General features: G+C 44.5%; 1 protein-coding gene across 9 annotated transcripts in view; it reads left to right on the top strand.

Moving 5' to 3' along the window:
* erich2 (glutamate-rich 2) overlaps positions 1-18,077 on the top strand; it is a 326,385-nt gene that overhangs the window by 123,838 nt on the left and 184,470 nt on the right. For all 9 annotated transcript variants that reach the window (XR_011592662.1, XR_011592663.1, XM_070875669.1 and 6 more), the window contains 2 exons: positions 13,842-13,878; positions 13,966-14,002. Coding sequence is in view for 7 of the 9 variants with exons in the window: in XM_070875669.1 (XP_070731770.1) it covers positions 13,842-13,878; positions 13,966-14,002 (74 nt within the window). In the remaining 2 variants the exon portion in view is untranslated. The remainder of the gene's footprint in view (positions 1-13,841; positions 13,879-13,965; positions 14,003-18,077) is intronic.

Raw genomic sequence — 18,077 nt, 5'->3', positions numbered from 1 at the left:
ACGTTTTTATTCTACGCCAGTTCACTGTTACCTCAGTCTTTGAGCCACCAAGACAAACCAGAGGGTGCCTACTGGGGACCACCTGGCTCATGACTGTGTTCCGCAACCCAACCACATGTCAGTAGCATGCGTTCAATGAGAGCCATGCTGCACATGGAATATGATAGAGTAGAACATTGGCGTGTCTAAACAGTGCTTCCGCTGCCCTGACCACTCTGGAGGAGCACTTGAAGTACTTACCAAGACAACCTCACCATCATGAGGGCACAGCCCTTGCCACCAGGAGGAGGAAGAGGAAGAAGCAACCCAGACAGGTCCTTTCTACCTGGGCTGTCCATGATCGACACATCCAACTGCGGTACCAGTGAACGCTACCCCAATTCCCCATCCAACAATTGTCCCACACCTTACCTTCTCTTTGTTACTAACCATCACAGTGTCCTCTTGGCCACAATGCTGAAATAAAAGCCACCACAGAGGAAACATTCTTATCTACATTTAAAAATCAATCAATCTAATAATACATAATAAAGTCAACTAATCACCCTTGTGCATTCCCTTCATACCTGTCTTCTATGTGTCTTTGCCTGTCTTGGTGTTCTTACATAGTGCTACCCCAATGGCTGCAGCATGGATGGTGGACGGCTGCTGACTTTCAGTGGGGGTGAGTGCAGATGGCCTTGCAGGATCAACTCGAGCAGCCTGGGCTTAGAAGGCCCGGCTATAGACCTCACCACCTTGGCATGGCAGCAGAAGTCTGGGCTGGTTGGCTGACAGACAACAACAATGGCACTGGCGGAGTGGCAGTGGTGGAAGTGTGAATGCTGTCATCCTGAGAGAGGACAGCAGGTTTGTGTTCCATGGAGCCACTGCCACTACCCCTCAGCAATCCTAGTAATCTGTTGGTGGACAGATTGCTGGACTGCTGTGACACCCTGCAAGCTCCTTTCCACACTGGTTAATGCAGCCATGATGACAGCAGTCTGAGGTGCGTGGCAGCAAGCTGAGCTTCCACAGCACTCAGACTTTGGATCGCTTCCGCTTGTGTTGCACTGGAAGCTGAGAGATTGCCCATCAGTCATAGGAACAGGAGTAGGTCATTGAGCTCCTCGAACCTGTTCCGCATTCAATAAGATCATTGCTGCTCTGTGACCTAACTCCATAGCCCATATCCCTTAATACCTTTGGTTAACAAAAAGCCATCAATCTCCAATTTAAAATTAACAATTGATCAAACATCCATTGCCATGTACAGAAGAAAGTTCCAAACTTCTACTACCCTTTGTGTGTAGAAGTGTTTCCTAATTTCACCTCAGAAAGGTTGGGCTCTAATTTTTAGATGATGCCCTCTAGTTCTAGAATCCCCAACCAGCAGAAATAGTTTCTCCTATCTACCCTATCTGTTTCCCTTAATAACTTCAAAACTTTGATCAGATCACCTCTTACTTAACCTTCTAAATTCTACGGAATACAACCCTAATTTGTATAATCTCTCCTCGTAACTTAACCCTTGAAGTCCGGGTATAATTCTGGTAAACCTACGATGCACTCTCTCCAAGACCAATATATCCTTCCTAAGGTAAGGTGCCCAGAACTGCTCACAGTACTCCAGGTGTAGTCCAACCAGAGTTTTGTAGACGCTTCAAGTCGCTGGAGAAAAACTACCGATGATGTCTCCGCAAGATCCTACAAATGCCCTGGGAGGACAGACGCACCAACATTAGCGTCCTCGACCAGGCCAACAACCCCAATATTGAAGCACTGACCACACTTGATCAGCTCCGCTGGGCAGGCCACATTGTCCGCATGCCAGACACGAGATGCCCAAAGCAAGCGCTCTACTCGGAACTCCTTCACGGCAAACGAGCCGAAGGTGGGCAGAGGAAATGTTACAGGGACACCCTCAAAGCCTCCCTGATAAAGTGCAACATCCCCACTGACACTTAGGAGAAGCCTGGCCAAAGACCACCCTAAGTGGAGGAAGTGCATCCGGGAGGGTGCTGAGCACTTCGAGTCTCATCGCCGAGAGCATGCAGAAATCAAGCGCAGACAGCGGAAAGAGCATGCGGCAAACCTGTCCCACCCACCCTTTCCCTCAATGACTATCTGTCCCACCTGTGACAGGGACTGTGGTTCTTGTATTGGACTGTTCAGCCACGTAAGGACTAATTTTAAGAGTGGAAGCACCTCGATTCCGAGGGACTGTCTATGATGATGATGATAGCTGCAGCATAACTTCTACCCCTTTGTAGTCCTCTAGATATAAAGGCCAGCATTCCATTAGCCTTTTTGATTATTTTCTGTATCTGTTCATGACATTTTAATGATCTATGTACCTGGATCACCAAGTCTCTTTGGACCTCCGCTGTTTTTAGCTTTTCACCATTTAGAAAGTATCCTCTTCTATGCTTTTTAGGTCCAAAGTGGATGACCTCATATTTGCCTACATTGAAATCCATTTGCCACAGTTTTGCACATTCATTTAATCTGTTGATATCCCTTTGTAATTTTATGATTTCATCTACATTGCCTACAATGCCGCCTATCTTTGTGTCATCTGCAAATTTGGATATATAACTTTCTATGCCATCATCTAAGTTGTGAATAAATACTGTGAATAGTTGAGTATATACTCATTATCCCTACTGCCTATCTCCTGCCACTCAGCCAATTCCCTAACCAGGTCAATAATTTGCCCTCAATTCCGTAGGCTTCTACTTAGTTAAAAGTCTATTATGTGGGACTTTATCAAATGCCTTCTGGAGGTCCATATAAATAACATCCATCGACATTATCCTGTCCACTACTTTAGTCACCTCCTCAAAATATTCAATTAGGTTTGTTAAGCATGACCTACCTTTCACAAATCCATGGTAGCTCTCTCTGATCAACTGATAATTTTCACATGTTTAGTCACCCAATCCTTAATTATAGACTCTAGAAATTTCCCGACAACAGATATTAGGCTAAACTGGTCTGTAATTCCCTGGTTTCCCTCTCGCCATTTTTAAATCGCGGATTGATATGTGCAATTTTCCAATCTAAAGGAACGGTTGCTGAATCGAGAGAACTTTGGAAGATTATAGTTTGCGCATCTGCAATATGCTCACCTACTTCCTTTAAAGCTCTAGACTGCAGGAAGATATCGATGAACTGGTCAGTTGGGCAGAAAAGTGGCAATAGAATTCAATCTGGAATGGGGTAATGCATTTGGGGAGAGGCAACAAGGCAAGGGAATACACAATAAATGGGAGGATACCGAGAGGTGCGGAGGAACAGAGCGACCTTGGAGTATATATTCACAGATCCTTAAAGATAGCACGACAGGTCGATAAGGTAGTTAAAAAGGCATATGGAATGCTTTCCTTTATTAGCCGAGGCACAGAATACAAGAGCAGAGAGGTTATGCTAGAACCGAATACAATACTAGTTAGGCCACAGCTTGAGTACTGTGTGCAGTTCTGGTCACCACATTACAGGAAGGATGTGATTGCATTAGAAAAGGTGCAGAGGAGATTTACGGGGATCTTGCCAGGACTGGAAAACTTTAGCTATGAGAAAAGATTGGATAGGCTGGGATTGTTTTCCTTGGAACAGAGGAGGCTGAGGGGAGATTTAATTGAGATGTATACAATTATGAGGGGCCTAGATAGAGTGGATAGGAAGGACCTATTTCCCTTAGCAGAGGGGTCAATAAATAGGGAGCATAGATTTGAAGTAGTTGGTAGATGGATTAGTGGGGAGATGAGAAAATGTTTCTTCACTCAAGAGGGTGATAGGAGTCTGGAACACACTACCTGAAAGGGTGCTAGAGGCAGAAACCCTCATCACATTTAAAAAGTACTTGGATGGGCACTTAAAGAGCTGTGATGTACAGGGCTACAGACCTAGTGCTGGAAAGTGGGATTAGGCTGGGTAGCTCTTTTTCGACCAGTATTTACAGGATGGACCGAATGGCCTCATTTTTTCTATGATTTAGTGCCATTATCTTTTTCATTACTGTTATTTTATGAACGTTAATTTTATTGAGTCCCTGTCCCTGATTCAATATTAGTTTCCTTGGGATTTCTTGCATGCTATCCTCTTCCTCTACTGTAAATACTGAAAGTATTTATGAGGGGGTTGAGTAGGTTGGGCCTGTACTCATTGGGGTTCAGAAGAATGAGAGGTGACCTTATCGAAACGTGTAAGATAATACGGGGGCTCGACAAGATGGATGCAGAGAGGATATTTCCACTCATAGGGGAAACTAAACCTAGGGGACATAGTTTCAGAATAAGGGGCCGCCCATTTAAAACTGAGATGAGGAGGAATTTCTTCTCTCAGAGGGTTGTAAATCTATGGAATTCTCTGCCCCAGAGAGATATGGAGGCTGGGTCATTGAATATATTTAAGGCGGAGATAGGCAGATTTTTGAGTGATTAGGGAATAAAGGGTTATGGGGAGCGGGCAGGGAAGTGGAGCTGAGTCCATGATTAGATCAGCCATGATCTTATTGAATGGCGGAGCAGGCTCGAGGGGCCAGGTGTATTTTTAGTTTCTTAAAGTAATTATTCAACATGTTCGCAATTTCCTTATTATCATTGACAATATTACCACTTTCAATTTTTAAGGGGCCAACATTGCTCCTGCCTACCCTCTTTTTATTAATATAATTGTAAACATTCTTTGTGCTGATTTTAATATCTCTTGCAAGTTTCTTTTCAACTGTGCTATTATTTGCATTTTTGTATGCTTTTTCTTTTAGTTTTATGCTGTCCGTCACCTTTTTAGTCATCCATGGTGGGTTTTTTTTTGGCAAGTAGAGCTCTTGCCCCTCAGGGGTATAAACTGGTTTTGTATCACCTTGAATTCTTTTTTGAACATGAACCTTTATTATTGGTGGGTCCTCAAGTGCTCTATTGGAGTTGCCTATCACTTCCATCCTGGAAATTATGGGCTCCAAGCTCTGCGCAAGCCGATGTACAAGGTTGGAGCTGGACTCCTCCATGCTCCTTGACAGTGACTACAGTCTCTCTGGCAGGCCTGCCAATGCACCAAGCATTTCTGTGTGCATGCCCATCACCCTTCCGATGATTGCACCATCAAAGTCCTCATCTGCGTCCTCTGCCACTTGTGCCTGATGACTCACCCCGTACAGATCCCGCCTTTATACTGCCCTCTAAAGTACGTGCAATGCCAGTTTTTGAGCTGATGCCTGCAAGTGTGAGGTTGAGTAATGGTGTCTCTTCTTCTCCATCCCTCTCCTCTTGCTCTTCTTGCTGGGAACCTTAGAGTTCTTGGGTATCTGAAAGGGGAAAGGCACAAGGGTAAGGTTGTGGTGAGGCCAGGGGCAGAAAGCAAGATGTGCATGCTTACACCATCAGCAGTTTGTAAGTGAAAAGAGATTGTGGTATAAAGAGGAAGTGAGATGTGAGAAGGAGGATTAGGTATGAGCAGACCGTCATCTTCAATGGTTTCAGCCTCACCGATCACCACAGCCTCAGTGATGGTCCCTATAATAATGTCAAGCACAGTCTCTTCAGGCTGGGTCAAATATGCAGGTTTGCCCATCTCCTGCTGGTTAGCTTCTGCTTTCTGTGGTTGTGAGCCACCTCACCCTGCAAGAGAAAGGGAAATGTGTCAGTGAGTGTGGTGCAATGTGTTTGGGTGATGTGCCTGTCATGGTTGAATTGCTGGCAGTGTGTGCAAAGTGTAGATGTGGGTGTGAGGCTTGTAGCAGTGGTAAGTGTGTGAAGGTGAGGGTAAGGTGAAGCTGTGAATGTGAAGTATGAGTTGTGATTGATAGATTTTGTTGATCAGTGAGTGATGGGGGTGTGGTGTTTTGAAGAGTGTGTGAGCTAGTGGTGCAGTTGGTGGGAGTTGGCTTTCGAAGATGCATTCACTGACCTTGACTACTCATGTGAGGTCATTAAACTTCTTTCGGCACTGGATGTAGGTCCTCGGGGTCAGACTGCTGGGAGTGACCACATCAGCAATCTGCTCCCACTGCCTTATTACAGTTTGTCTGGAGGGCCTCCTGGCCCTCTGTAGGTAGAAGAACTGTCACCTCCTTTCGACCCCCTGAACTAATGCCTCCAGTGCTGCACCTGAGAACCGAGGTGCCATTTCTCTGTTGAGCCATTACTGACCTACAGTTGCCTTGACAACCAGTTCAGTAAGCTGAATGCAGAATGTACCTCCCCTTAAAGAGGTGCATACTGTGTTTAAAAGTGGAGGCTTGCTTTAAGTAGAGCTAGCCTCGCATGAACTTGGGCCCCCTGTTGAGGACTCAGCCTCTCAGCTTCAGGCTGCCACATGAATTAGCAGGCAGCACAAATGTCTTGTGCTACCTGCACTACTTTCAGGCCGATTGCGTATCGCGAATCCCCGCGCCTAATTGAATTTTAAGCCCACTGCACAGAATTTCTCTTAACTATTGTAGGTTATTGTCTGACAAGCCTGGAATAATGATGTCACAAAAGGGAATATGATGATTTTAATTTCTGAGTCATGTTTGTCTCATTTATATCATTTGAAACTCACAAGACCTCTCAATTTAATACACACTCAGGCGGTAAGATTCTGATTGAACTGAAATGTTATCTGATATTTTAACCCAATACAGAATATTAGATGACTGATTTATGTACCAATTAATTACACTGCACTACATCAGGGTAATTTTTTCTTTATTTAGATGAAGCTCGTTTTGTCATCATAGCTAGGATGCGTACGGTGTGTTTTACAATAATGTTGGTACAAATTGCAGGTATAAAAGTTGTTTATCAATTATGGTATAGTTGCAAAAGAAGCTTCTTGGGAATCTTTCATCAAGCATATGTGTTTATTGTGCTGGGAGTCGAACATTTAATGCCTTATTTAATCTAGTAGGCAGTATTGAATGTCATCTTTGGATTTGAGTTTAATTTAAGCATTTTCAGTGTTTGTAATTGCAATGTTGAATTCTGATTTGTGTGTAATTACCAATATAAGATAACTTTAAAACTTTTGTTTAACTTGTATCCTGCACAATGATAGGACAAGAATCGCAGCATGAATTAGAATTGTGAGGTTTTCCTACATCTCTCTTTCATTAACTTCCAGTTAGAAGTCTGTTTACCAGATTAGATAGTAGGAGGCTGAAAGTCCCACTACTGCACCATAACAAGGAAGAGTGGGACTTTCTCAGCACTCTATAATGAGTGTCTGAACCTTTAGGAAATACTGAGGTAGTACCAGTAGCAACAACAACAAATTGGATTTAGTAAAATGTCCCAAGGTGAATCATAGAGGTGTGGGGAAAAATCCAAAGAAGGAGAGGTGATCAAAAGCTTAGTTGACAAGATTGGTTTTAAGGAGGTAAAAAAAATAGTGATTTAAGGAGGAAATTCCAGAGAGTGGGACCTAAGTGGCTGAAGGCACGGCCATCAATGGTGGAGTGAATGAGAGGGATGCACAAGATTCCTGAATTCTGCAGAGCAACAGAGAGATAAGAGGGAGTTGTAGGGCTGGAGGAGGTCACAGAGATAGGTGGGGGTGAAGCTAAGGAGGGTTTTAAGCACAAGAATGAAAGTTTTAAATTTAAGATTTTGGTGAACCTGGAGCCAATCAATATAAGCCAGTTTGTGTGAGTGTGATGAGCATGACTTAGTACTGGAAAGCATATGTAGATTTGGATGAGCTGAAGTTTACCACGGGTGGAGAATGGAAGGCCGACCAGATGAAAATGGGAGTAATTGAATCTGGAGGCGAAAATATCATGAATCAGGGTTTCAGTGTCAGATGGACTGTGGTACGGACAGAGGCAAATGATCATATAAAGGTAGAAATAAATGGACTTTGTGATGGAGAGGATAGGTCAGAAGTTCAAATCAAGGTTGAGGTTGCAAACAGTCTGGCACAACTTGAGTCAGTGGCTAGAGTATGGAATTTGTGTGAGGGACCAAAGACGATGGCTTTGATGTTTCCAGTGTTTAGTTAGAGGAAGTTGAGGCTTATCCAAAACTGGATGTCAAACAAGCAGTCTGACAGCACAGGTAGTGGAAGGGTCAAGAGGAGTGGTGGAAGTGGCTTCAGATGATGTTGCCAAGATGTAAATGAGGAAGAGGAGAAGCAAAAGATTGATCCTTGGGGTTACTCCAGAGGTGATGGTGCAAGGGTGGAAAAAGAAGTCATTGCCAGAGAATCTTTGCCTGCATTTAGATAGGTAATGGTGAAACCAACATACGTCAGTTCCACCAAGCTGGACAACAGAGGAGAGATTCAGGATGAAGATTACATAATTGATTGTATTGAAGGCTGTGTAAACTTTAGCATTATGAATGCAATCTACTTAGAATTACAGAGAATATACAACACAGAAACAGGCCATTCGGCCCAACCAGTTCATGCCGACGTTTGTGCTCCACTCGAGCCCTCATCTCTACTCTTATCAGCACTACCCTCAATTCCCTTCTCCCTCATATGCTTATCTAGCTTCCCCTTAAATGCATCTATACTATTCGCCTCCAGTTCCACAGTGAGTTCCACATTCTCACCACTCTCTGGGAAAAGAAGTTTCTTCTGAATTCCCTATTTGATTTCTTGGTGACTTTCTTATATTGATGGCTTCTAGTTTTGCTCTTCCCACAAGTCGAAACACTCTGTGCCTACTCTATCAAAACCTTTCATAATTTTAAAGATCTCTATTTGGTCACCCCTCAACCTTCTCTTTTCAAGTGAAACGTGACCCAACCTGTTCATCCTTTCCTGATAGGTATAACCTCGCGGTTCTGATATCATCCCAGTAAATCTTTTTTGCACCCTCTTCAGTGCATGTATATCCTTTTTATAATATGGTGACCAGAACTGTACATAGTACTCCAAATGTGGTCCAACTAAGCTTCAATACAAGTTTAGCATAACTTCTCTACTTTTCAATTCTATCCCTCTAGAAATAAAATCTAGTCTTGGTTTGCTTTTTATGGCCTTATTAACCTGCGTCGCTACTTTTAGTGATTTGTGTATATTCAGTATACCTAATTCCCAAGGTGCAACAGTATTATTCACTCAGCTGTACAGATGAATTTTTTAACACAGCATTTCTGCCCAATATTATTTTTCAAATAATTTTGAACGGCTGTTCTGATCAGATACCTGTTGCAACTTTTGTTTTGTGATGTTCAGAAGTAGATTAAACTGAGGGAGAGAGACTTTTGAAAACAAACAAAGCCTCAGGCAAACAGATAAGAATGGAAAGTAAGAGGGGAAGGAAGGAGCGAAATAGAATTAAGGAATGAAGTGGATTCCTTTACAGGTATGTACTGCAACCCACTCAAATTTCCGCTTTTTGCTGAGCACAGGCGATTCAGTGTGCCTGCCTATTCTCACAAATTCAGTGTCACCAGTCAATCTTTTAAGCTGACCTAGCTTTCCCAGTGATCATCATCATAGGCGGTCCCTTGGATGAGGATGACTTGCTTCCACGAGTTCACAGGTGTTTCAATGAAGGACCCGATGTTCCAGTCCTGAACGGCAATTGAGGGGGTGGAAGATGCCAGTGCGTGAATTTTTTTTAACGTGTCGTGACCGTGCACATCAGCCACCACACGGGCTTGACAGAGCTAGGACTTGGTCCAGTGGCAAGGATTAATCAAGATAACTGAAGACCTGCTCTGCTGAATGGACCTAGTGCACACACATATATCGCAGTGTGGAATGGCCCGTGCTGCCCCTGGGTCCTCGGCTCTTTTGGACCCCGTAGCCTCTGTCGCACCTCCGCCATGATCTCTCACCACTCCTCCGCCATAAACATCCACCGCAGCTCGCCACAAACACTCGCTGCTCATCCGCCCCGACCTTCCCACTCCTCTGTACCTGGGTCCTGTCGATATTCCTGCCCACGCTCCAAAAAACGCCGACCAGGGTTTTGATGACGTCACCCAGTCGCCCATCTCAAAATCGTCGCACACTTGGAGCAGCTCGCACTGGAGGTTGAAGTGGTATGCCGCTCCAGCTCTTTTATCTCCTGACCTGCGGAGCTGTTCTCTTGCAGAACTATATTCCAGTGATACAGAGTGCAGCTTTTACTGCCTAATATCTTGTTAAATGAAAGCATGATCAAGGGTTTTTATTGCAGAGCCATTACTCTGTATACTGGCTACTAAAATATTGTACAGGACACCATATTTGTTTTCCTCTCATGACAAAAGACACACTAAAAAGCACTGCATAAAGAAGAGGCACGACTTCAAACTGGTTCATTTTGCATAAAATACATGTATAAACAGAATACAGTTTTCAAATTGGGAACTGTCACTTCGCTATTCATGGTTTATGAAGATTAATAAAGATTGCAATCTTAATGTTGCTTTCGGTGTAGGCCCACTTTCAAGCCAAGCTATTCCAAAACTTGCTTGTCTTTCTATTGCTGCCTACCAGGGCAATGTCATCCACTCAGACTGTCTGTGGGTAATTTAAATTTTGGACAATGGTGTATAATGGCCAATATAGAATTAGCTGATCATTATATACCACACTCGATTTTCCCTTCCATTGACTTCAAATAACTTGCCCATTTTACACCATCACCCAAAGTTAAAATTAACTTGTGCGTGTGAGAGTTTGACACCTGCCTTCAGTCTGTGTTTAGACAATGTGCCTTTCATGATTTAATTAACTCAGAATGGCTGTTCCACCATCTTTATTGATGGCCAAAAAGGTGTCTCAGTTATCATCATCATCATAGACGGTCCCTCGAAGCGAGGATGCCTTGCTTCCACGCCAAAAAGGGATGAGTTCACAGGTGTTTCAATGAAGGACCTAATATTCCAGATCCTGAACTACATCTTGAAGGGTGGAAGATGCCTGTGCGTGGATTTTTTTTAACGTGTGGTGGCCGTTGCACACCAGCCACCTCAAAGGCTTGACAGAGCTAGGTCTTGGTCCAGAGGCAAGGATTACCCAAGACGACTGGAAACCAGCTCTGCTGCACGGACCTAGCACTCATACATATCGCAGTGTGGGCTGGCCCGTGCTGCCCCTGGGCCCTCGCCTCGTCTAAGCCCCAAACTCACGCCTCTCCTGGGCCCCGGTCACTTCCATCTACAAACTCTTGCCGCTCCTTCGCCCCTCCTGCAGCGCCTGCCCACACTGCAATCAGCAACCTGGCTTTTTAAAAAAGGAGGGAGAGAGAAAACAGGGAATTATAGACCGGTCAGCCTGACCTCAGTAGTGGGTAAAATGATGGAATCAATTATTAAGGATGTCATAGCAGTGCATTTGGAAAATGGTGACATGATAGGTCCAAGTCAGCATGGATTTGTGAAAGGGAAATCATGCTTGACAAACCTTCTGGAATTTTTTGAGGATGTTTCCAGTAAAGTGGACTAGGGAGAACCAGTTGATGTGGTATATTTGGACTTTCAGAAGGCTTTCGACAAGGTCCCACACAAGAGATTAATGTGCAAAGTTAAAGCACATGGGATTGGGGGTAGTGTGCTGACGTGGATTGAGAACTGGTTGTCAGACAGGAAGCAAAGAGTAGGAGTAAATGGGTACTTTTCAGAATGGCAGGCAGTGACTAGTGGGGTACCGCAAGGTTCTGTGCTGGGGCCCCAGTTGTTTACACTGTACATTAATGATTTAGACGAGGGGATTATATGTAGTATCTCCAAATTTGCGGATGACACTAAGTTGGGTGGCAGTGTGAGCTGCGAGGAGGATGCTATGAGGCTACAGAGTGACTTGGATAGGTTAGGTGAGTGGGCAAATGCATGGCAGATGAAGTATAATGTGGATAAATGTGAGGTTATCCACTTTGGTGGTAAAAACACAGAGACAGACTATTATCTGAATGGTGACAGATTAGGAAAAGGGGAGGTGCAACGAGACCTGGGTGTCATGGTACATCAGTCATTGAAGGTTGGCATGCAGGTACAGCAGGCGGTTAAGAAAGCAAATGGCATGTTGGCCTTCATAGCGAGGGGATTTGAGTGCAGGGGCAGGGAGGTGTTGCTACAGTTGTACAGGGCCTTGGTGAGGCCACACCTGGAGTATTGTGTACAGTTTTGGTCTCCTAACTTGAGGAAGGACATTCTTGCTATTGAGGGAGTGCAGCGAAGATTCACCAGACTGAGTCCCGGGATGGTGGGACTGACCTATCAAGAAAGACTGGATCAACTGGGCTTGTATTCACTGGAGTTCAGAAGAATGAGAGGGGATCTCATAGAAACGTTTAAAATTCTGACGGGTTTAGACAGGTTAGATGCAGGAAGAATGTTCCCAATGTTGGGGAAGTCCAGAACCAGGGGTCACAGTCTAAGGATAAGGGGTAAGCCATTTAGGACCGAAATGAGGAGAAACTTCTTCACCCAGAGAGTGGTGAACCTGTGGAACTCTCTACCACAGAAAGTAGTTGAGGCCAATTCACTAAATATATTGAAAAGGGAGTTAGATGAAGTCCTTACTACTCGGGGGATCAAGGGGTATGGCGAGAAAGCAGGAAGGGGGTACTGAAGTGCATGTTCAGCCATGAACTCATTGAATGGCGGTGCAGGCTGGAAGGGCCGAATGGCCTACTCCTGCACCTATTTTCTATGTTTCTATGTTTTTGCAGCCGTCGCCCTCCTGCAGCAGCACGCGCTGCTCCCTGCAGTGGTATGCCGCCGTACGCTGCTCCCTCTAATGGCCCTGGCCTGCTGATGGTCTTGCAGGCCAGGACTGCGCCGATTTCTGGGCCGGGCCACTGTACGCTGCTCCCTCTAATGGCCCCGGCCTGCTGATGGTCTTGCAGGCCAGGACCGTGCCAATATCCGGGCTGGGCCGCCGCATGCTACTCCTTCCAATGGCATTGGCCTGCTGATGGTCTTGCAGTTATATGACTCAGTTGTCTCAGTTATATGACCATTTTAACTAATTGCCCTCTTACTGTCTTCCCATTGTTTTAAAGCCAAAGTAACTTACATAAGTAAGCAATGTCATTAATGAAACATCTATGGTGGACCAGCTACATCTTTTTCTCTGAATAGCTAATTACCACTTCAAATTATCATGACGACCGGTCTATTTCAACTCTGCTCGCTGAATGTTGAGACAAATGCTGACTTTAACATTACAGAAATATTATGAATTAAACATCCTACTTCAGGCAGTATAGGTAAGGACCAAATTGTTACACTGGCACTATCCATTAAACTGGATAATTGGATTACTTGCCCAGTGATGATTTTATACATTTACCCTAATAGACTAATGTGATCTGCAGATTTCAGATAATGGTGTATTCTTAGAAGTTCTTACAAACTATGAGGAGCAGTCAGGATAAATCTGCTTGCTTTATGTTGAAGAATTCCATAAAATAAAAGGCTTTGGAAGAGATTTCTGTTAAGTTTTGGGATGGATATTATTGTATAATTATATCCAAATGGTCTTAGAATCAATTGTGTCGCTGGTTTGGGGTCAGAGAACCTTCTGTGAGAGTCTTAAGTTGATATTATAGATTTTTCCAGTTTGACATTTGTTGGAGTGTCTTTAATATTTTGTGATAAAATAATAACTTATTTTTAGTCAAACTAGGCAAAACATATAAACAGATTTAACGTTTCAGGTCATTGACCCATCATTAAGGTTCTGACGAAGGATCATTGACCTGAAACATTAACTCAGTTTCTCTCTCCACAGATGTTACCTGACCTGCTGAGTAGTTCCAGCATTTTCTGTTTTTATTTCAGATTTCCAGCATCCGCAGTATTTTGCTTTTGTATATACACAAATTACTGGAAATAATCCATAATAGCCATTCAGGTAAAATTGACAACTGCTTACCCATTGAGGTACATTGCTCAGAAACATTTTGTAACTGTCAAATTATGTTCTCTTAGGCACTGTCCTACAGGGAAGATGCCCTCTTCTGTAAGGGTAAGAGTATTATAAAATTTTAACTGGAAAAAAATCTAAAATGCTGATCTGAAGACCTGCAAGCTGAAGTGGTATTCATTTTTACAGGGTTCAACAGGAATATTACAAGTACTTGATCCAGAAGGTATGTTTTTCTAGCTTCTAAGGAAACATTTCACTGCTTACTTCAGGGTATACAGAATAAACAATATTATGTAATAGATCTTGCCTAACTCTGAGCTTAAAATATTTTTATTGTTTGTTTAAATTTAATATTTTTTGTGTTAAAAGCTTGACGTTTTATTTCTGTGCTATTTATTGAACTCTAGATTGGGAACCAAATTTGGTGCAATACTATAGGAGAGGTTTGTGGAAAGGGTAGTTGCTTTTTTTAAATTTGACTAGTTATAAACCTTAAGAACTTGGATAAGTGAGTAAATCATACTTTCACCTATATCTTCAGTGCCTTAATTCATAGCAAAACTATCACTGTCTCTGGCCCCTGTCTTTCCCTCTGGTATGGTGCCCATCTTTACTCCCTCAAGTATGAGGGGTGCAAACTTGAATGTTCCTGGCCACAACTGGCTTAGCCATCCATCTGTTGATCTGACTTGACTATATAAATCTTTACCTGGACAAAATTGTCCATTACTCTCGAGTTTTCCTCCAGAAAGCCAAAATAAGCTCAAGCTCAGTTTTCTACAACTAACCACCTCCTTAAACCTCTATTCCTCGCCATCTCCACTCTCACCTCAAATATCATGTATTTCTTCATCACCAGAGGTAGGGACCACCTGTGAAACTTCCTCCAATTCTTCTCCTCTTCCTATTGATCCCACCCTCTCTAGCCCCAAAGCCATGTCTCTCTGCAATTTCTCCTCATATTGCACTCTGCCCTCGCTAAGCTCATTTTGTCCAAGAGACCACCATCTGTTCCTTTGCTCATCTTCCTGCTCAACTTCTGATCCCCTAACTCCCCTCCCTATTCCCATGTTAGCTGACATCATCAGAGATTCTCTCTTGTCAAACACAGTTGTTATCACCACACTCCTGGAAAACGTCCTCCTTTGGACCTTATCTCCTCACCAACTATCGACCCATCTCCAACATCCCTTTTTTAACACCTTGGACATGTTTCCACCTAGCTGTGTTCTCATCTCTCCCTTAGTTCTCTGTTGAATACTTCCATTCCAATTTTTGCCAATTCCACTAAAACAACTCTAACCAAAGTTGCAAATGACATCCTTCTTTCTGTGATCATCGTGCATTATCCCTCCTTGAACCCTCCACAGTGTTTAATATGGGCCACCACCTAAACAGAACCTTTTCCGTTTTTATTTCATATGTCCAGCATCCTTGCATTTTGCTTTTGGTCAACCATCTAATCCTCTTTCTGAGGTCAACCAAATAATCCTCACAAAGGAAGATGGTTGTAGTTGTTGGAGGTCAATCATCTCAGCCTCATGACATTGATGCAGGAGTTCCTCAAGGCAGTGTCCTAGGCCCAACCATCTTCAGCTGCTTCATCAATGACCTTCCCTCCATCATAAGGTCAGAAGAGGGATGTTCACTGATGATTGTACAGTGTTCAGTTCCATTCGTAACTCCTCAGTTAATGAAGTGGTCTATGCCCGACGGCAGCAAGACCTGGATGACATTCAGGCTTGGGCTGATAAGTGGCAAGTAACATTCGTGCCACACAAGTGCCAGGCAATGACTATCTCCAATAAACAAGAGTCTAACCACCGCCCCATGACATTTAATGGCATTACCATTGCCGAATCCCCCACCATCAACATCCTGGGGGTCACCATTGACCAGAAACTTAACTGGACCAGCCACGTCACAACTGTGGCTACAAGAGCAGGTCAGAGCTTGGGTATTCTGTAGCGAGTGTCTCACCTCCTGATCGAATACTCTCCACTTGCCTGGATGAGTGCAGCTCCAACACCACTCAAGAAGCTCGACATCATCCAGTTCAAAGCAGCCTGCTTGATTGGCACCACCTTAAACATTCACTCCCTGCACTGCCAGTGCAGTATGTCTGCAGTGTGTACCATCTACAAGATGCACTACAGCAACTTGTCAAGGCTTCTTCGGCAACACCTCTCAAACCCGCGACCTTTACCAACTAGAAGGACAAGGGTACTAGGCACATGGGAACACAATCACCTGCAAGTTCCCTTCCAAGTTATACACCATCCTGACTTGAAAATATATTGCCATTCCTTCATCATCGCTGGGTCAAAATCCTGGAACTTCCTCCCCAACAGCACTGTGGAAGTACCTTCACCATGACAGCCCATTCTACCACTCAACCACCTCACTCAATCCCTTGACTGCCTCCGTCCTCCTCATAATTTAACCTTTGGAGTCTGGATATCATTCTGGTAAACATACGCTGTGCTCTCTCCAAGGCCAACATACCCTTCCTAAGGTGTGGTGCCCAGAACTGCACACAATACTCCAGGTGTGGTCTAACCAGGGCTTTGTGTAACCATAGCTTGTCTGACATTCAGTCTTGGATGATTCTTAACTTCTCCAATTCAACGTTGGGAAGATCAAAGCCGTTGGGCTGGATTTTGTGGGGGCGTCAGTGGGCGTGATCGGTGGTGGGTAAATGGGAAAGTGTTTTCTTCCCCAGCGGATCAGAACCCCGCTGTCAACCCGCCGCCACGTGTCTGTACTAAATGTCGGTCTGTTAGCGCTGAGCAGACTCGACATGCGGTGGCGGAGGAGGCAATTCAGGTTAATGAACTTGTTAACAGAGGATTACGAACAAATTTGAATCCACCTTTAGAATTTACCAACTTGCCCATGGGGTTCTCGCTGCTTGGGGATCACGTCTGTTAAGCTGGGCGGGAGCTGAATGGCCATGGAATCATCTCAGTACTTGACAGCTTGAAATGTGCTGTAAAAGCTCCCATCTCATAACTGTTCACTGTCCAAGCTCAGAAGCTGTTGCTTACTAAATTTGAAATACAGATTGAGTTTTATGCAGGTTGCAAGTGTTTGGAGAAAACTCTCTATCCCGTGTCACCTCATTGGAACAATCTCTCTCACCATTGACAGATCGCTTCTGTCATCTCAAGTTCACCTGCCATTTATACTCTGTCACCCTGATCCTCAGAATCTGACCACGATCAGCTGCAACACCAGCATCACCAGGCACACCAGCAGCACAAACAACAAGACCGGCAACCTTCTTCTCAACCACCTGATGCTGCACAGGACAGAGGGCATCAGCGCAGGGCTGGACCGCGCCGTAGGCGATGTTCCCAACACAGGGTATACAGGCAGAGGATGAGCTTCCTCAACATGACTGAGCACCAGTGCCAAAGGAGGTTCAGGCTATTGTGCCCGGTCATTGCAGACATTTGCAGATTGTTGGCACAAGACCTGCAGCCCGGAGGAACGCGTGGACACCCCTTACCAGTACCTGTCAAAGTCACCTGCGCCCTCAACTTCTTAGCCTCAGGCTCCTTCCAGGGATCTGCAACAGACATTTGCGGCATGTCTCAGTCAGCTGCCCACAGATACATCACACAAGTCGCCGATGCCCTGTTTGACAAGTCTGCCAATTATATAAGCATTTCCACTGATGGAAGCCAGTGTTACTGAGCATACGCTCGGCTTTGCCACACTGGCTGGTTTCCTACAAGTGCAGGGCGTCATTGACTGCACACATGTGGCCATCAGGGCACCCCATCATAACCCAGCAGTCTTTGTTAATCGCAAGGGCTTCCACTCCCTCACTGTGCAGCTCATCTGCAACCATAGGAAGATCATCCTGCATGTGTGCGCCAAGTTCCCTTGCAACTGCCATGATTCTTTCATCCTGCTCTTTGCACCTCCAAACAGACTTACCAGCTGGTTGCTTAGAGACGAGCTAATGAAGACGTGGCTCATGACACTTTTGAGGAGGCCAAGAATTGACATGACACTTTTGAGGAGGCCAAGAAATGAGGCTGAGGAACATTATCATCAAAGCTACATCTCCACAAGAGGTGTCATAAAACAGACAATAAGGTTGCTCAAAATGCGCTTCAGCTGCCTGGAAAGGTCTGGAGGAGCCCTTCAGTACGCACCAGCCAGAATCTCCAGAATTGACATGACACTGCTGCACCCTGCACAACATAGCACAGCAGCAAAGATTAGCGTTGCGTGAGGAACAAGGCACAGAGCGCATAGCCTCTTTGGAGGAGGAGAAGCATGAGGTG

Source organism: Pristiophorus japonicus, chromosome 3 (assembly GCF_044704955.1).
Source record: "Pristiophorus japonicus isolate sPriJap1 chromosome 3, sPriJap1.hap1, whole genome shotgun sequence".
NCBI lineage: Eukaryota > Metazoa > Chordata > Chondrichthyes > Pristiophoridae > Pristiophorus > Pristiophorus japonicus.
This window is presented reverse-complemented; position numbering and strand designations above follow the sequence as displayed.